This window comes from Panulirus ornatus, chromosome 2, assembly GCF_036320965.1.
Source record: "Panulirus ornatus isolate Po-2019 chromosome 2, ASM3632096v1, whole genome shotgun sequence".
Classification (NCBI taxonomy): Eukaryota; Metazoa; Arthropoda; class Malacostraca; order Decapoda; family Palinuridae; genus Panulirus; species Panulirus ornatus.
In genome coordinates, this window is record NC_092225.1 from 10,624,538 (window position 1) to 10,646,420 (window position 21,883).

Below are 21,883 nucleotides of genomic sequence, written 5' to 3' on the forward strand. Positions count from 1 at the left end.
AATAATCACCCACCTCTCTCCATCAACTTTCAGTTTTACCCATATTAATCGAGAATTGACTTTCTTACATTCTATCACATACTCCCACAACTCCTGTTTCAGGAGTATTGCTACTCCTTCCCTTGCTCTTGTCCTCTCACTAACCCCTGACTTTACTCCAAAGACATTCCCAAACCACTCTTCCCCTTTACCCTTGAGCTTCCTTTCACTCAGAGCCAAAACATCCAGGTTCCTTTCCTCAAACATACTACCTATCTCTCCTTTTTTCACATCTTGGTTACATCCACACACATTTAGGCACCCCACTCTGAGCCTTCGAGGAGGATGAGCACTCCCCGCGTGACTCCTTCTTCTGTTTCCCATTTTAGAAAGTTAAAAAAAATACAAGGAGGGGAGGATTTCTGGCCCCCCGCTCCCGTCCCCTCTAGTCGCTTTCTACGACACACGAGGACTACGTGGGAAGTATTCTTTCACCCCTAAACATCCTCTAAAATTACAATGCTAAAGGTACTTTGCAGATTACAAACTGAATATATAAAAAAAACCTTTATGCATGAAAGTAAATAAGAGGAGTTCACTGTGGCCTATCTAATCAACAGAGAAGGCTGTAGTAGTTTTCCTGATAATCATTTTCTTAAAGGGTTGATCAACATCTAGAATACCTTTTTTGAAATCATATCCACCTCTATCCTGTATCTAAATGTACAATGATTTATTCATACTTATTCTTTGTCGCTCTCTACTGCGTTAGCGAGGTAGCGCAAGGAAACAGACGAAAGAATGGCCCAACTCACCCACATACACATGTATATACATACATGTCCACACACACAAATATACATACCTATACATCTCAACATATACATATATACACACACACAGACATATACATATATACACATGTACATAATTCATACTGTCTACCTTTATTCATTCCCGTTGCCACCCCGCCACACATGAAATGACAACCCCCTCACCCTGCATGTGCACGAGGTAGCGCTGGGAAAAGACAACAAAGGCCACATTCGTTCACAAATCAGTCTCTAGCTGTCATGTATAATGCACCGAAACCACAGCTCCCTTTCCACATCCAGGCCCCACACAACTTTCCATGGTTTACCCCAGATGCTTCACATGCCCTGGTTCAATCCATTGACAGCACATCAACCCCGGTATACTACATCATTCCAATTCACTCTATACCTTGCACGCCTTTCACCCTCCTGCATGTTCAGGCCCCAACCACTCAGAATCTTTTTCACTCCATCTTTCCAACTCCACTTTGGTTTCCTACTTCTACTCGTTCCCTCCACCTCTGACACATATATCCTCTTGGTCATTCTTTTCTCACTCATTCTCTCCAAGTGACCAGACCAATTCAAAACACCCTCCTCTGCTCTCTCAACCACACTCTTCTTATTACCACACATCTCTCTTACCCTTTCATAACTTACTCGACCAAAGCATCTCACACCACATATTGTCCTCAAACATCTCATTTCTAGCACATCCACCCTCCTCGACACAACTCTATCTATAGCCCATGCCTCGCAACCATATAACATTGTTGGAACCACTATTCCTTCAAACATACCCATTTTTGCTTTCCAAGATAATATTCTCAACTTCCATACATTTTTCAACGCTCCCAGAACTTTCGCCACCTCCCCCATCCTATGATTAACTTCCGCTTCCATGGTTCCATTCACTGCCAAATCCACTCCCAGATATCTAAAACACTTCACTTACTCCAGTTTTTCTTCATTCAAACTTACCTCCCAATTGACTTGTCCCTCAACCCTACTGTACCTAATAACCTTGCTCTTATTCACATTTACTCTCAGTTTTCTTCTTTCACATACTTTACTAAACTCAGTCACCAGCTTCTGCTATTTCTCACCCGAATCAGCCACCAGCGCTGTATCATCAGCGAACAACAATTGACTCACTTCCCAAGCTTTCTCATCCACAACACACTGCATACTTGCCCCTCTTTCCAAAACTCTTGCATTTAACTCCCTAATAATCCCATCCATAAACAAATTAAACAACCATGGAGACATCACGCACCCCTGCCGCAAACCAACATTCACTGAGAACCAATTACTTTCCTCTCTTTCTATTCATACACATGCCTTACATCCTCGATAAAAACTTTTCGGTGCTTCTAAAAACTTGCCTCCCACAGCATATACTCTTAATACCTTCCACAGAGCATCTCTATCAAATCTATAATATGCCTTCTCCAGATCCATAACTGCTACATACAAATCCATTTGCATTTCTAAGTATTTCTCACATACATTCTTCAAAGCAAACACCTGATCCACACATCCTCTACCACTTCTGAAGCCACAATGCTCTTCCCCAATCTGATGCTCTGTACATGCCTTCACCCTCTCAATCAATACCCTCCCATATAATTTACCAGGAATACTCAACAAACTTATACCTCTGTAATTTGAGCACTCACTCTTATCCCCTTTGCCTTTGTACAATGGCACTATGCAAGCATTCCGCCAATCCTCAGGCACCTCACCATGAATCATACATACATTAAATAACCTTACCAACCAGTCAACAATACAGTCACCCCCATTTTTAATAAATTCCACTGCAATACCATCCAAACCTGCTGCCTTGCCGGCTTTCATCTTCCGCACAGCTTTTACTACCTCTTCTCTATTTTGCACACCACCTCGACCAAAATACCCTATATCTGTCACTCTATCATCAAAAACATTAAGCAAACCTTCAAAATACTCACTCCATCTCCTCACATCACCACTACTTGTTATCACCTCCCCATTAGCCCCCTTCACTGAAGTTCCCATTTGCTCCCTTGTCTTATGCACTTTATTTACCTCCTTCCAAAAATCTTTTTATTCTCCCTAAAATTTGATGATACTCTCTCACCCCAACTCTCATTTGCCCTCTTTTTCACCTCTTGCACGTTTCTCTTGACCTCCTGCCTCTTTCTTTCATACATCTCCTACTCATTTGCATTTTTTCCCCCTGCAAAAATTGTTCACATGCCTCACTCTTCTCTTTCACTAATAATCTTACTTCTTCATCCCACCACTCACTACCATTTCTAGTCAACCCACCTCCCACGCTTCTCAGGCCACAAGCATCTTTTGCGCAAGCCATCACTGCTTCCCTAAATACATCCCATTCCTCCCCCACTCCCCTTATATCCTTTGTTCTCACCTTTTTCCGTTCTGTACTCAGTCTCTCCTGGTACATCCTCACACAAGTCTCCTTCCCAAGCTCACTTACTCTCACTACTCTCTTCACCCAAACATTCTCTCTTCTTTTCTGAAAACCCCTACAAATCTTCACCTTCGCCCCCACAAGATAATGATCAGACATCCCTCCAGTTGCACCTCTCAGCACATTAACATCCAAAAGTCTCTCTTTCGTGTGCCTATCAATTAACAGGTAATCCAATAACGCTCTCTGGCCATCTCTCCTACTTACATACGTGTATACTTAAGTATATCTCGCTTATAAACCAGGTATTTCCAATCACCAGTCCTTTTTCAGCACATAAATCTACAAGCTCTTCACCATTTCCATTTATAACACTGAACACCCCATGTATACCAATTATTCCCTCAACTGCCACATTAATCACCTTTGCATTCAAATCACCCATCACTATAACCCGATCTTGTGCATCAAAACCACTAACACACTCATTCAGCTGCTCCCAAAACACTTGCCTCTCATGATCTTTCTTCTCATACCCAAGTGCATATGCACCAATAATCACCCATCTCTCTCCATCAATTTTCAGTTTTACCCATATCAATCTAGAATTTACTTTCTTAAACTCTATCATATACTCCCATATATATGTATATATATATATTTTATATATATCTATTATTTATTTTCCTTTGTCGCTGTCTCCCACGTTTGCGAGGTAGCAAAAGGAAACAGACGAAAGAAATGGCCCAACCCACCCCCATACACAATGTACACACACACATGCCCACACACACAAATATACATACCTATACATCTCAATGTACACATATATATACACACACAGACACATACATATATACCCATGGACACAATTCACACTGCCTGCTCCTATTCATTCCCATCGCCACCTCACCACATATGGAATACCATCCCCCTCCCCCCTCATGTGTGCGAGGTAGCACTAGGAAAAGACAACAAAGGCCCCATTCGTTCACACTCAGTCTCCAGCTGTCACACAATAATGCCTGAAACTACAGCTCCCCTTCCACATCCAGGCCCCACACAACTTTCCATGCTTTACCCCAGACGCTTCACATGCCCTGATTCAATCCACTGACAGCACATCAACCCCGGTATACCACATCGATCCAATTCACTCTATGCCCGCCTTTCACCCTCCTGCATGTTCAGGCCCCGATCACTCAAAATCTTTTTCACTCCATCTTTCCACCTCCAATTTGGTCTCCCACTTCTCCTCGTTCCCTCCATCTCCGACACATATATCCTCTTGGTCAATCTTTCCTCACTCATTCTCTCCATGTGCCCAAACCATTTCAAAACACCCTCTTCTGCTCTCTCAACCATGCTCTTTTTATTTCCACACATCTCTCTTACCCTTACATTACTTACTTGATCAAACCACCTCACACCACACATTGTCCTCAAACATCTCATTTCCAGCACAGCTATCCTCCTGCGCACAACTCTATCCATAGCCCACGCCTCGCAACCATACAACATTGTTGGAACCACTATTCCTTCAAACATACCCATTTTTGCTTTCCGAGATAATGTTCTCGACTTCCACACATTCTTCAAGGCTCCCAGGATTTTCGCCCCCTCCCCCACCCTATGATTCACTTCAGCTTCCATGGTTCCATCCACTGCCAGATCCACTCCCAGATATCTAAAACACTTTACTTCCTCCAGTTTTTCTCCATTCAAACTTACCTCACAATTGACTTGACCCTCAACCCTACTGTACCTAATAACCTTGCTCTTATTCACATTTACTCTTAACGTTCTTCTTTCACACACTTTACCAAACTCAGATTGGGGAAGAGCAGTGTGGTTTCAGAAGTGGTAGAGGATGTGTGGATCAGGTGTTTGCTTTGAAGAATGTATGTGAGAAATACTTAGAAAAGCAAATGGATTTTGTATGTAGCATTTATGGATCTGGAGAAGGCATATGATAGAGTTGATAGAGATGCTCTGTGGAAGGTATCAATAATATTTGGAGAGGGAGGCAAGCTGTTAGAAGCAGTGAAAAGTTTTTATCGAGGATGTAAGGCATGTGTACGTGTAGGAAGAGAGGAAAGTGATTGGTTCTCAGTGAATGTAGGTTTGCGGCAGGGGTGTTTGATGTCTCCATGGTTGTTTAATTTGTTTATGGATGGGGTTGTTTGGGAGGTAAATGCAAGAGTTTTGGAAAGAGGGGCAAGTATGAAGTCTGTTGGGGATGAGAGAGCTTGGGAAGTGAGTAAGTTGTTGTTCGCTGATGATACAGCGCTGGTGGCTGATTCATGTGAGAAACTGCAGAAGCTGGTGACTGAGTTTGGTAAAGCGTGTGAAAGAAGAAAGTTAAGAGTAAATGTGAATAAGAGCAAGGTTATTAGGTACAGTAGGGTTGAGGGTCAAGTCAACTGGGAGGTAAGTTTGAATGGAGAAAAACTGGAGGAAGTAAAGTGTTTTAGATATCTGGGAGTGGATCTGGCAGCGGATGGAAACCATGGAAGCGGAAGTGGATCATAGGGTGGGGGAGGGGGCGAAAATCCTTGGAGCCTTGAAGAATGTGTGGAAGTCGAGAACATTATCTCGGAAAGCAAAAATGGGTATGTTTGAAGGAATAGTGGTTCCAACAATGTTGTATGGTTGCGAGGCGTGGGCTTTGGATAGAGTTGTGCGCAGGAGGATAGCTGTGCTGGAAATGAGATGTTTGAGGACAATGTGTGGTGTGAGGTGGTTTGATCGAGTAAGTAACGCAAGGGTAAGAGAGATGTGTGGAAATAAAAAAAGCGTTGTTGAGAGAGCAGAAGAGGGTGTTTTGAAATGGTTTGGGCACATGGAGAGAATGAGTGAGGAAAGATTGACCAAGAGGATATATGTGTCGGAGGTGGAGGGAACGAGGAGAAGTGGGAGAACAAATTGGAGGTGGAAAGATGGAGTGAAAAAGATTTTGTGTGATCGGGGCCTGAACATGCAGGAGGGTGAAAGGAGGGCAAGGAATAGAGTGAATTGGATCGATGTGGTATACCGGGGTTGACGTGCTATCAGTGGATTGAATCAGGGCATGTGAAGCGTCTGGGGTAAACCATGGAAAGCTGTGTAGGTATGTATATTTGCGTGTGTGGACGTATGTATATACATGTGTATGGGGGTGGGTTGGGCCATTTCTTTTGTCTGTTTCCTTGTGCTACCTCGGAAACGCGGGAGACAGCGACAAGGCAAAAAAAAAAAAAAAAATATGTATACACATTTATTATTTTGTTTTGTCGCTGTCTCCCGCGTTTGCGAAGTAGCGCAACGAAACAGATGAAAGAAATGGCCCAACCCACCCCCATACACATGTATATACATACACGTCCACACACGCAAATATACATACCTATACATCTCAATGTACACATATATATACACACACAGACATATACATATATACACATGTACATAATTCATACTGTCTGCCTTTATCTATTCCCATCGCCACCTCACCACACATGGAAAAACATCCCCCTCCCCCCTCACGTGTGCGAGGTAGCGCTAGGAAAAGACAACAAAGGCCCCATTCGTTCACGCTCAGTCTCTAGCTGTCATGTAATATTGCCCGAAACCACAGCTCCCTTTCCACATCCAGGCCCCACACAACTTTCCATGGCTTACCCCAGACGCTTCACATGCCCTGGTTCAATCCTTTGACAGCATGTCGACCCAGGGATACCACATCGGTCCAAATCACTCTATTCCTTGCACGCCTTTCACCCTCCTGCATGTTCATACCCCGATCACTCAAAATCTTTTTCACTCCATCTTTCCACCTCCAATTTGGTCTCCCACTTCTCCTCGTTCCCTCCACCTCCGACACATATATCCTCTTGGTCAATCTTCCCTCACTCATTCTCTCCATGTGCCCAAACCATTTCAAAACACCCTCTTCTGCTATCTCAACCACACTCTTATTATTTCCACACATCTCTCTTACCCTTACATTACTTACTCGATCAAACCACCTCACACCACATACTGTCCTCAAACATCTCATTTTCAGCACATCCACCCTCCTGCGCACACCTCTATTCATAGCCCATGCCTCGCAAACATACAACATTGTTGGAACCACTATTCCTACAAACATACCCATTTTTGCTTTCCAAGATAATGTTCTCGACTTCCAAACTTTCTTCAAGGCTCCCAGGATTTTCGCCCCCTCCCCTACCCTATGATTCACTTCCGCTTCCATGGTTTCATTCGCTACCAAATCCACTCCCAGATATCTAAAACACTTCACTTCCTCCAGTTTTTCTCCATTGAAACTTACCTCCCAATTGACTTGTCCCTCAACCCTACTGTACCTAATAACCTTGCTCTTATTCACATTTACTCTCAGCTTTCTTCTTTCACATACTTTACTAAACTCAGTCACCAGCTTCTGCAGTTTCTCACCCGAATCAGCCATCAGTGCTGTATCATCAGCGAACAACTACTGACTCACTTCCCAAGCTCTCTCATCCACAAATGACTGCATACTTGCCCCTCTTTCCAAAACTCTTGCATTTAACTCCCTAATAATCCCATCCATAAACAAATTAAACAACCATGGAGACATCACGCACCCCTGCCGCAAACCAATATTCACTGAGAACCAATCACTTTCCTCTCTTTCTATTCATACACATGCCTTACATCCTCGACAAAAACTTTTCACTGCTTCTAACAACTTGCCTCCCACACCATATACTCTTAATACCTTCCACAGAGCATCTCTATCAACTCTATCATATACCTTCTCCAGATCCATAAATGCTACATGCAAATCCATTTGCTTTTCTATGTATTTCTCACACACATTCTTCAAAGCAAACACCTGATCCACGCATCCTCTACCACTTCTGAAGCCACACTGCTCTTCCCCAATCTGATGCTCTGTACATGCCTTCACCCACTCAATCAATACCCTCCCATATAATTTAACAAGAATACTCAACAAACTTATACCTCTGTAATTTGAGCACTCACTTTTATCCCCTTTGCCTCTGTACAATGGCATTATGCAAGCATTCCGCCACACCTCACCATGAATCATACATACATTAAATAACCTTACCAACCAGTCAACAATACAGCCACCCCCTTTTTTAATAGATTCCACTGCAATACCATCCAAACCTGCTGCCTTGCTGGCTTTCATCTTCCGCAAAGTTATTACTACCTCTTCTCTATTTACCAAATCATTTTCCCTAACCCTCTCACTTTGCACACCACCTCAACCAAAACACCCTATATCTGTCACTCTATCATCAAACACATTCAGCAAACCTTCAAAATACTCACTCCATCTTCTTCTCACATCAGCACTACTTGTTATCACCTCCCCATTAGCCCCCTTCAATGAAGTTCCCATTTGCTCCATTGTCTTACGCACTTTATTTACCTCCTTCCAAAAACCTTTTTATTCTCCCTAAAATTTGATGATACTCTCTCACCCCAACTTTCATTTGCCCTCTTTTTCACATCTTGCACCTTCTCTTGATCTCCTGCCTCTTTCTTTTATACACCTCCTACTCATTTGCATTTTTTCCCTGCAAAAATTGTTCAAATGCCTCTCTCTTCTCTTTCACTAATAATTCTATTTCTTTATCCCACCACTCACTACCATTTCTAGTCAACCCACCTCCCACGCTTCTCATGCCACAAGCATCTTTTGCGCAAGCCATCACTGCTTCCCTAAATACATCCCATTCCTCCACCACTCCCCTTATGTCCTTCGTTCTCACTTTTTTCCATTCTGTACTCAGTCTCTCCTGGTACTTCCTCACACAAGTCTCCTTCCCAAGCTCACTTACTCTCACCACTCTCTTCACCCTAACATTCTCTCTTCTTTTCTAAAAACCCCTACAAATCTTCACCTTCGCCACCACAAGATAATGATCAGACATCCCTCCAGTTGCACCTCTATGCACATTAACATCCAAAAGTCTCTCTTTCGCGCGCCTATCAATTAACACGTAATCCAATAACGCTCTCTGGCCATCTCTCCTAGTTACATACGTATACTTAAGTATATCTCGCTTTTTAAGCCAGGGATTTCCAATCACCAGTCCTTTTTCAGCACATAAATCTACAAGCTCTTCACCATTTCCATTTACAACACTGAACACCCCATGTATACCAATTATTCCCTCAACTGCCACATTAATCACCTTTGCATTCAAATCACCCATCACTATAACCTGGTCTTGTGCATCAAAACCACTAACACACTCATTCAGCTGCTCCCAAAACACTTGCCTCTCATGATCTTTCTTCTCATGCCCACCTGCATATGCACCTATAATCACCCATCTCTCTCCATCAACTTTCAGTTTTACCCATATCAATCTAGAATTTACTTTCTTTAACTCTATCACATACTCCCATATTCATATCCATTTATTTATTTTGCCTTGTCGCTGTCTCCCGCGTTTGCGAGGTAGCGCAAGGAAACAGACAAAAAAAATGGACCAACCCACCCCCATACACATGTATATACATACACGTCCACACACGGAAATGTACATACCCATAAATCTCAATGTACACATATATATACACACACAGACACATACATATATACACATGCACACAACTCACATTGTCTGCAATTATTCATTCCCATCGCCACCTCGCCACACATGGAATAACATCCGCCTCCCCCCTCATGTGTGCGAGGTTGCGATAGGAAAAGACAACAAAGGCCCCATTCGTTCACACTCAGTCTCTAGCTGACATGCAATAATGCCTGAAACCACAGTTCCCCTTCCACATCCAGGCCCCACAGAACTTGCCATGGTTTACCCCAGACGCTTCACATGCCCTGATTCAATCCATTCACAGCACGTCGACCCCGGTATACCACATCAATCCAATTCACTCTATTCCTTGCCCGCCTTTCACCCTCCTGCATGTTCAGGCCCCGATCACTCAAAATCTTTTTCACTCCATCTTTCCACCTCCAATTTGGTCTCCCATTTCTCCTCGTTCCCTCCACCTCCGACACATATATCCTCTTGGTCAATCTTTCCTCACTCATTCTCTCCATGTGCCCAAACCATTTCAAAACGCCCTCTTCTGCTCTCTCAACCACACTCTTTTTATTTCCACACATCTCTCTCACCCTTACATTACTTACTCGATCAAACCACCTCACACCACATATTGTCCTCAAACATCTCATTTCCAGCACATCCACCCTCCTGCGCACAACTCTATCCATAGCCCACGCCTCACAACCATACAATATTGTTGGAACCACTATTCCTACAAACATACCGATTTTTGCTTTCCGAGATAATGTTCTCGACTTCCAAACATTCTTCAAGACTCCCAGGATTTTCGCCACCTCCCCCATCCTATGATTCACTTCCGCTTCCATGGTTTCATTTGCTGCCAAATACACTCCCAGATATCTAAAACACTTCACTTCCTCCAGTTTTTCTTCATTCAAACTTACCTCCCAATTGACTTGTCCCTCAAGCCTACTGTACCTAATAACCTTGCTCTTATTCACATTTACTCTTAACTTTCTTCTTTCACATACTTTACTATACTCAGTCAGCAGCTTCTGCAGTTTCTCACCCAAATCAGCCACCAGTGCTGTATCATCAGCGAACAACAATTGACTCACTTCCCAAGCTCTCTCATCCACAAATGACTGCATACTTGCCCCTCTTTTCAAAACTCTTGCATTTAACTCCCTAATAATCCCATCCAAAAACAAATTAAACAACCATGGAGACATCAAGCACCCCTGCCGCAAACCAACATTCACTGAGAACCAATCACTTTCCTCTCTTTCTATTCATACACATGCCTTACATCCTCGATAAAAACTTTTCACTGCTTCTAACAACTTGCCTCCCACACCATATACTCTTAATACCTTCCACAGAGCATCTCTATAAACTCTATCATATGCCTTCTCCAGATCCATAAATGCTACATACAAATCCATTTGCATTTCTAAGTATTTCTCACATACATTCTTCAAAGCAAACACCTGATCCACACATCCTCTACCACTTCTGAAGCCACACTGCTCTTCCCCAATCTGATGCTCTGTACATGCCTTCACCCTCTCAATCAATAACCTCACATATAATTTACCAGGAATACTCAACAAACATATACCTCTGTAATTTGACCACTCACTCTTATCCCCTTTGCCTTTGTACAATGGCATTATGCAAGCATTCCGCCAATCCTCAGGCACCTCACCATGAATTATACATACATTAAATTACCTTACCAACCAGTCATCAATACAGTCACCTCCTTTTTTAATAAATTCCACTGCAATACCATCCAAACCTGCTGCCTTGCCGGCTTTCATCTTCCGCAAAGCTTTTACTAACTCTTCTCTGTTTACCAAATCATTTTCCCTAACCCTCTCACTTTGCACACCACCTCGACCAAAACACCCTATATCTGCCACTCTATCATCAAACACATTCAACAAACCTTCAAAATACTCACTCCATCTCCTTCTCACATCACCACTACTTGTTATCACCTCCCCATTAGCCCCCTTCACTGAAGTTCCCATTTGCTCTCTTGTCTTACGCACTTTATTTACCTCCTTCCAGAGCATCTTTTTATTCTCCCTAAAATTTAATGATACACTCTCACCCAACTCTCATTTGCCCTCTTTTTCACCTCTTGCACCTTTCTCTTGACCTCCTGCCTCTTTCTTTTATACATCTCCCACTCATTTGCATTTTTTCCCTGCAAAAATCATCCAAATGAGAGTTGGAGTGAGAGAGTATCATTAAATTTTAGGGAGAATAAAAAGATGTTCTGGAAGGAGGTAAATAAAGTGCGTACGACAAGGGAGCAAATGAGAACTTCAGCGAAGGGGGCTAATGGGGAGGTGATAACAAGTAGTGGTGATGTGAGAAGGAGATGGAGTGAGTATTTTGAAGGTTTGTTGAATGTGTTTGATGATAGAGTGGCAGATATAGGGTGTTTTGGTCGAGGTGGTGTGCAAAGTGAGAGGGTTAGGGAAAATGATTTGGTAAACAGAAAAGAGGTAGTAAAAGCTTTGCGGAAGATGAAAGCCGGCAAGGCAGCAGGTATGGATGGTATTGCAGTGGAATCTATTAAAAAAGGGGGTGACTGTATTGTTGACTGGTTGGTAAGGTTATTTAATGTATGTATAACTCATGGTGAGGTGCCTGAGGATTGGCGGAATGTTTGCATAGTGCCATTGTACAAAGGCAAAGGGGATAGGAGTGAGTGCTTAAATTACAGAGGTATAAGTTTGTTGAGTATTCCTGGTAAATTATATGGGAGGGTATTGATTGAGAGGGTGAAGGCATGTACAGAGCATCAGATTGGGGAAGAGCAGTGTGGTTTAAGAAGTAGTAGAGGATGTGTGCATCAGGTGTTTGCTTTAAAAAATGTACGTGAGAAATACTTAGAAAAGTAAATGGATTTTGTATGTAGCATTTATGGATCTGGAGAAGGTATATGATAGAGTTGATAGAGATGCTCTGTGGAAGGTATTAAGAATATATGGTGTGGGAGGCAAGTTGTTAGAAGCAGTGAAAAGTTTTTATCGAGGATGTAAAGCATGTGTTCGTGTAGGAAGAGGGGAAAGTGATTGGTTCTCAGTGAATGTAGGTTTGCGGCAGGGATGTGTGATGTCCCCATGGTTGTTTAATTTGTTTATGGATGGGGTTGTTAGGGAGGTGAATGCAAGAGTTTTGGAAAGAGGGGCAAGTATGAAGTCTGTTGTGGATGAGAGAGCTTGGGAAGTGAGTCATTGGTGTTCGCTGATGATACAGCACTGGTGGTTGATTCATGTGAGAAACTGCAGAAGCTGGTGACTGAGTTTGGTAAAGTGTGTGAAAGAAGAAAGAGTAAATGTAAATAAGAGCAAGGTTATTAGGTACAGTAGGGTTGAGGGTCAAGTCAATTGGGAGGTAAGTTTCAATGGAGAAAAACTGGAGGAAGTAAAGTGTTTTAGATATCTGGGAGTGGATCTGGCAGCGGATGGAACCATGGAAGCGGAAGTGAATCATAGGGTGGGGGAGGGGGCGAAAATCCTGGGAGCCTTGAAGAAAGTTTGGAAGTCGAGAACATTATCTCGGAAAGCAAAAATGGGTATGTTTGTAGGAATAGTGGTTCCAACAATATTGTATGGTTGCGAGGCATGGGCTATGGATAGAGTTGTGTGCAGGAGGGTGGATGTGCTGGAAATGAGATGTTTCAGGACAATATGTGATGTGAGGTGGTTTGGTCGAGTAAGTAATGTAAGGGTAAGAGAGATGTGTGGAAATAAAAAGAGCGTGGTTGAGAGAGCAGAAGAGGGTGTTTTGAAATGGTTTGGGCACATGAAGAGAATGAGTGAGGAAAGATTGACCAAGAGGATATATGTGTCGGAGGTGGAGGGAACGAGGAGAAGTGAGAGACCAAATTGGAGGTGGAAAGAGGGAGTGAAAAAGATTTTGAGTGATCGGGGCCTGAACATGCAGGAGGGTGAAAGGCGGGCAAGGAATAGAGTGAATTGGATCAATGTGGTATACTGGGATTGACGTTCTGTCAGTGGATTGAATCAGGGCATGTGAAGCGTCTGGGGTAAACAATGGAAAGTTGTGTGGGGCCTGGATGTGGAAAGGGAACTGTGGTTTCGGGCATTATTGCATGACAGCTAGAGTCTGAGTGTGAACGAATGGGGCCTTTGTTGTCTTTTCCTAGCACTACCTCGCACACATGAGGGGGGAGGGGGATGGTATTCCATGTGTGGTGAGGTGGCGATGGGAATGAATAAAGGCAGAAAGTGTGAATTGTGTGCATGGGTATATATGTACGTGTCTTTGTGTGTATATATATGTGTATATTGAGATGTATAGGTATGTATATTTGCGTGTGTGGACGTGTATGTATATACATGTGTATGGGGTTGGGTTGGGCCATTTCTTTCATCTGTTTCCTTGCGCTACCTCGCAAACGCGGGAGACAGCGACAAAGCAAATAAATATATATATATATATATATATATATATATATATATATATATATATATATATATATATATATATATTGGAAAGGATCACAATTTTGCGTGTGATGAAGATATTCCTATGAGTCCACGGGGAAAATGAAACATGTTTTGGACAATCACATGTTTACCAAATGGTGTCCTAGCTTCGTCTCTTCGATGTATATCAACTGACTGTTATATTTCTCTCTTGTGTCTCCCCTGATGATGTGATTATTACACGAAAGTGCACTTTGGAACTTTTCGTGTTTCATTTTCCCCGTGGACTCATAGGAATATATATATATATATATATATATATATATATATATATATATATATATATATATATATATATATATATATACATATATATATATATATTTTTTTTTTTTTTTTTTTATACTTTGTCGCTGTCTCCCGCGTTTGCGAGGTAGCGCAAGGAAACAGACGAAAGAAATGGCCCAACCCCCCCCCCATACACATGTACATACACACGTCCACTCACGCAAATATACATACCTACACAGCTTTCCATGGTTTACCCCAGACGCTTCACATGCCTTGATTCACTCCACTGACAGCACGTCAACCCCTGTATACGACATCGCTCCAATTCACTCTATTCCTTGCCCTCCTTTCACCCTCCTGCATGTTCAGGCCCCGATCACACAAAATCTTTTTCACTCCATCTTTCCACCTCCAATTTGGTCTCCCTCTTCTCCTCGTTCCCTCCACCTCTGACACATATATCCTCTTGGTCAATCTTTCCTCACTCATTCTCTCCATGTGCCCAAACCATTTCAAAACACCCTCTTCTGCTCTCTCAACCACGCTCTTTTTATTTCCACACCTCTCTTACCCTTACGTTACTTACTCGATCAAACCACCTCACACCACACATTGTCCTCAAACATCTCATTTCCATCACATCCATCCTCCTGCGCACAACTCTATCCATAGCCCACGCCTCGCAACCATACAACATTGTTGGAACCACTATTCCTTCAAACATACCCATTTTTGCTTTCCGAGATAATGTTCTCGACTTCCACACATTTTTCAAGGCTCCCAAAATTTTCGCCCCCTCCCCCACCCTATGATCCACTTCCGCTTCCATGGTTCCATCCGCTGACAGATCCACTCCCAGATATCTAAAACACTTCACTTCCTCCAGTTTTTCTCCATTCAAACTCACCTCCCAATTGACTTGACCCTCAACCCTACTGTACCTAATAACCTTGCTCTTATTCACATTTACTCTTAACTTTCTTCTTCCACACACTTTACCAAACTCAGTCACCAGCTTCTGCAGTTTCTCACATGAATCAGCCACCAGCGCTGTATCATCAGCGAACAACAACTGACTCACTTCCCAAGCTCTCTCATCCCCAACAGACTTCATACTTGCCCCTCTTTCCAGGATTCTTGCATTTACCTCCCTAACAACCCCATCCATAAACAAATTAAACAACCATGGAGACATCACACACCCCTGCCGCAAACCTACATTCACTGAGAACCAATCACTTTCCTCTCTTCCTACACGTACACATGCCTTACATCCTCGATAAAAACTTTTCACTGCTTCTAACAACTTGCCTCCCACACCATATATTCTTAATACCTTCCACAGAGCATCTCTATCAACTCTATCATATGCCTTCTCCAGATCCATAAATGCTACATACAAATCCATTTGCTTTTCTAAGTATTTCTCACATACATTCTTCAAAGCAAACACCTGATCCACACATCCTCTACCACTTCTGAAACCGCACTGCTCTTCCCCAATCTGATGCTCTGTACATGCCTTCACCCTCTCAATCAATACCCTCCCATATAATTTACCAGGAATACTCAACAAACTTATACCTCTGTAACATATATATATATATATATATATATATATATATATTTTTTTTTTTTATTATTATTATAATTTGTCGCTGTCTCCCGCATTTGTGAGGTAGCGCAAGGAAACAGACGAAAGAAATGGCCCAACCCCCCCCCCCATACACATGTATATACATACGTCCACACACGCAAATATACATACCTACACAGCTTTCCATGGTTTACCCCAGACGCTTCACATGCCTTGCTTCAATCCACTGACAGCACGTCAACCCTCTTTTTCACTCCATCTTTCCACCTCCAATTTGGTCTCCCTCTTCTCCTTGTTCCCTCCACCTCCGACACATATATCCTCTTGGTCAATCTTTCCTCACTCATCCTCTCCATGTGCCCAAACCACTTCAAAACACCCTCTTCTGCTCTCTCAACCACGCTCTTTTTATTTCCACACATCTCTCTTACCCTTACGTTACTCACTCGATCAAACCACCTCACACCACACATTGTCCTCAAACATCTCATTTCCAGCACATCCATCCTCCTGTGCACAACTCTATCCATAGCCTACGCCTCGCAACCATACAACATTGTTGGAACCACTATTCCTTCAAACATACCCATTTTTGCTTTCCGAGATGTCTCCATGGTTGTTTAATATGTTTATGGATGGGGTTGTTAGGGAGGTGAATGCAAGAGTTTTGGAAAGAGGGGCAAGTATGAAGTCTGTTGGGGATGAGAGAGCTTGGGAAGTGAGTCAGTTGTTGTTCGCTGATGATACAGCGCTGGTGGCTGATTCATGTGAGAAACTGCAGAAGCTGGTGACTGAGTTTGGAAAAGGTGTGGAAGAAGAAAGTTAAGAGTAAATGTGAATAAGAGCAAGGTTATTAGGTACAGTAGGGTTGAGGGTCAAGTCAATTGGGAGGTGAGTTTGAATGGAGAGAAACTGGAGGAAGTGAAGTGTTTTAGATATCTGGGAGTGGATCTGGCAGCGGATGGAACCATGGAAGCGGAAGTGGATCATAGGGTGGGGGAGGGGGCGAAAATCCTGGGGGCCTTGAAAAATGTGTGGAAGTCGAGAACATTATCTCGGAAAGCAAAATATATATATATATATATATATATATATATCTTTTTTTTTTTGCTTTGTCGCTGTCTCCCGCGTCTGCGAGGTAGCGCAAGGAAACAGACGAAAGAAATGGCCCAACCCACCCCCATACACATGTATATACATACACGTCCACACACGCAAATATACATACCTACACAGCTTTCCATGGTTTACCCCAGACGCTTCACATGTCCTGATTCAATCCACTGACAGCACGTCAACCCCAGTATACCACATCGATCCAATTCACTCTATTCCTTGCCCTCCTTTCACCCTCCTGCATGTTCAGGCCCCGATCACACAAAATCTTTTTCACTCCATCTTTCCACCTCCAATTTGGTCTCCCACTCCTCCTCGTTCCCTCCACCTCCGACACATATATCCTCTTGGTCAATCTTTACTCACTCATTCTCTCCATGTGCCCAAACCATTTCAAAACACTCTCTTCTGCTCTCTCAACCACGATCTTTTTATTTCCACACATCTCTCTCACCCTTACGTTACTTACTCGATCAAACCACCTCACACCACACAATGTCCTCAAACATCTCATTTGCCAGCACATCCACCCTCCTGCGCACAACTCTATCCATAGCCCACGCCTCGCAACCATACAACATTGTTGGAACCACTATTCCTTCAAACATACCCATTTTTGCTTTCTGAGATAATGTTCTCGACTTCCACACATTCTTCAAGGCTCCCAGGATTTTCGCCCCCTCCCCCACCCTATGATCCACTTCCGCTTCCATGGTTCCATCCGCTGCCAGATCCACTCCCAGATGTCTAAAACATTTCACTTCCTCCAGTTTTTCTCCATTCAAACTTACCTCCCAATTGACTTGACCCTCAACCCTACTGTACCTAATAACCTTGCTCTTATTCACATTTACTCTTAACTTTCTTCTTTCACACACTTTACCAAACTCAGTCACCAGCTTCTGCAGTTTCTCACATGAATCAGCCACCAGTGCTGTATCATTAGCGAACAACGACTGACTCACTTCCCAAGCTCTCTCATCCACAACAGACTTCATACTTGCCCCTCTTTCCAAAACTCTTGCATTACCTCCCTAACAACCCCATCCATAAACAAATTAAACAACCATGGAGACATCACACACCCCTGCCGCAAACCTACATTCACTGAGAAGCAATCACTTTCCTCTCTTCCTACACGTACACATGCCTTAAATCCTCGATAAAAACTTTTCACTGCTTCTAACAACTTGCCTCCCACACCATATATTCTTAATACCTTCCACAGAGCATCTCTATCAACTCTATCATATGCCTTCTCCAGATCCATAAATGCTACATACAAATCCATTTGCTTTTCTAAGTATTTCTCACATACATTCTTCAAAGCAAACACCTGATCCACACATCCTCTACCACTTCTGAAACCACACTGCTCTTCCCCAATCTGATGCTCTGTACATGCCTTCACCCTCTCAATCAATACCCTCCCATATAATTTACCAGGAATACTCAACAAACTTATACCTCTGAAATTTGAGCACTCACTCTTATCCCCTTTGCCCTTGTACAATGGCACTAAGCACGCATTCCGCCAATCCTCAGGCACCTCACCATGAATCATACATACATTAAATAACCTTACCAACCAGTCAATAATACAGTCACCCCCTTTTTTAATAAATTCCACTGCAATACCTTCCAAACCTGCTGCCTTGCCGGCTTTCATCTTCCGCAAAGCTTTTACTACCTCTTCTCTGTTTACCAAATCATTTTCCCTAACCCTCTCACTTTGCACACCACCTCGACCAAAACACCCTATATCTGCCACTCTATCATCAAACACATTCAACAAACCTTCAAAATACTCACTCCATCTCCTTCTCACATCATCACTACTTGTCATCACCTCCCCATTTGCGCCCTTCACTGAAGTTCCCATTTGCTTCCTTGTCTTACGCACTTTATTTACCTCCTTCCAGAACACCTTTTTATTCTCCCTAAAATATAATGATACTCTCTCACCCCAACTCTCATTTGCCCTCTTTTTCACCTCTTGCACCTTTCTCTCGACCTCCTGTCTTTTTCTTTTATACATCTCCCACTCAATTGCATTTTTTCCCTGCAAAAATCGTCTAAATGCCTCTCTCTTCTCTTTCACTAATAATCTTACTTCTTCATACCACCACTCACTACCCTTTCTAATCAACTCACCTCCCACTCTTCTCATGCCACAAGCATCTATATATCAGTAATACATACCTTTCTGACAAACTTCATATCTGTAGAGGCTGGAAATATTTCCTTCTCCAGACGTACACCTCTGCAAGCAAAATATTCAGTTAGAGGAGGCAACATAAACTACAGATATAGGGCTTATATATATTGGTAGACTAAACTAAAACAATATCTTCATGTATCAAGTGTCATTCAAACAACCTCATTAACTAGGTCCTTCAGCATAAGATATAAAAACCATGGTACCGCAAAATGATTAAATTGTATTCAACCTTTAGACACAATAATTATTTGTTAAGGCAGTGACACATTCACATATATACAACCTCACAAACAAATGATAACTAAAATTAACTTCTCCATCCATAATTTGGCAGTAGTAATTCAGAGAGGTTTAGATGATTATTTGTTGGTCAGTCCATGCTTGGTTTTGTACATTTGAGTCAAAAACCTTCTCTTGGGCAAAGAGTACATTCATTTCTTATTCATAATACCACAGCAGTGTATTTATTTCATCTATTTGGAATTACCTAAGGGGCAATTTCTGTAAAGGAGTCCTGGTATTGCCTGGGACCTTCACCTTTAGGATAAAAAGTTCTTTGAAGAGACTGTTCACCCATGATACAGTGTTAACTCCACAGAAGAAGCATGATAACACTCTCCATGAGCATGTTTATTTATCTATGATTACCCCAGGGCCAATTTCTATGAAACAGTCCAGGTGTTACCCAGGACCTCTTTCTTAGGGCTCTTGTAGCCCAAAGCTGTGCTACTTCCAGCAGCAGGGAAATGAATCTTCTTTGAAGTGAAAAGTTCTTTTATGAGTCTGCATTCCCAAAGGTGACTTTTCCCCGACAGTGTAACCTCAAATATGCAGAGTCTGATAACAATGAAATTCCCCAAGGAGCAGTTCTTTCTCCTACTCTCCTCAATCTCTTCCTACACAACCTCCCACTACCTTAGGCAAACCTCAAAATGAAGGTCCTATCATATGGAGATGATCTTACAATCATGTTACAATATCCTAACACCACAGTAGCAATATCAAACATGCAGCACTACATTACACAACTAGAGTAAAGTAACCCAGATTCTCATAAGGTCTCCATCTCCACAGAAGCCATCAACAACTCTTTTAAACCTAGAAAGATATGAATCCAACTCATACCCTCCTGATTCCTTGAATGAACACTCTGAACAAAATCCTACCCATTCTAGGCATCACATACAACACACTAGTGGCATTCATTCCCCACAACAACACACGAGCAAAACACTTACTAAATGCCCCCAGAATACTGACTAACACTAAATTTAGACAAGAATAATATTCCATAACATCCTATACAAATTATTCTTCCACTCTACTTTAAACTAAGCCTCACCTGCAGCCCTGGGCTGCAAGAGCCTTTAGAAACTGGCCCTGAAGTACCAATCGATAAATATATAAATAGGCAGGTGAAGTGGATGTTATTACAATTTTTCTTCAGAAAGGGGATAATTGTGTTCTTGACTGGTCAATTAAGATCCTCGGTGTAAGTATGGATCATGGAAAGGTGACAGAATTGGCAGAATGCACATATAGTGCCACTGGGGAAAGGCAAGGGGGACAATGGTGGGTGTTTGAATTACAGAGGTATAAGTTTGTTGAGTCTACCTGGTAAGTTGTATGGAAGAGCGGTGATTGAAATAATAGTTGCAAGCACAGAGTATCAGATTAGAGAGGAAAATTTTGTTTTCAGGAGTGGTGAAGCATGTGCGGATCATGTGTTCGCTTTGAAGAATGTAGGTGAGAAATACTTAGAAAACTAGAAAGATGTGTATGTGGTATTTGTAGGTTTAGAGAAACCATATGACAGGGTTGACTGAGATACCTTGTGGAAGGTCTTAAGAACATATGGTGTGGGAGAAAAAGCTTTTAGATGCAGTGAGGAGATGTTTTTAAGAGAGTTAAGCATGTATGCAAATAGGTAGAGAAGAGTGTGCAAGGTTCCAGCTGAGGTTTGCATAAGGGGTGTTTGCTGTCACCTTGGCTGTTTAATCTGTTTATTGATGGGTTGGTGAGAAAAGTAATTGTAAGACTCTTGGAGATGTGGGTAGGTTTGCAGTCTGTTGAGGGTGTGGGTGGCCTAGAAGGTGAGTCAGCTGCTGTTAACTGATGACATGGCATTGATGGAAGATTTGAATAAGAAAAAGCAGTTGATATCTTCACCCCCTCCCCAACCCTATGATTAATTTTTGCTCCAATGGTGCCATTCATTGCCATGTCACCTCCCAGGTGTCAAAACACTTCACTTCCTGCAGTACTGTGTTATCAGCAAACATAACTTACTCATCCCCATCCCTGACAGGCTGACAACTTGCTCCTTTCTCCAAGAGCTTTGTATTCTCTTCATCACCAACCACCTACCAAATAGATTAAACAGCCATGTTGACATCACTTAGCTTTGCTTTAGCCTCACTTTCAACTGGAA

At 42.5% G+C, this 21,883-nt stretch overlaps 2 protein-coding genes across 5 annotated transcripts in view; one reads left to right on the forward strand and one right to left on the reverse strand.

Annotated features, from left to right (window-relative positions):
- The window catches only part of LOC139753403 (uncharacterized), a 298,486-nt gene that overhangs the window by 160,326 nt on the left and 116,277 nt on the right, over positions 1–21,883 (forward strand). The window lies entirely within an intron of this gene.
- Positions 1–21,883, reverse strand: part of LOC139753387 (aminoacylase-1B-like) — an 89,531-nt gene that overhangs the window by 8,180 nt on the left and 59,468 nt on the right. For all 4 annotated transcript variants that reach the window (XM_071669846.1, XM_071669855.1, XM_071669826.1 and 1 more), the window contains one exon: positions 19,434–19,494. In XM_071669846.1, the coding sequence (XP_071525947.1) occupies positions 19,434–19,494 (61 nt within the window). The remainder of the gene's footprint in view (positions 1–19,433; positions 19,495–21,883) is intronic.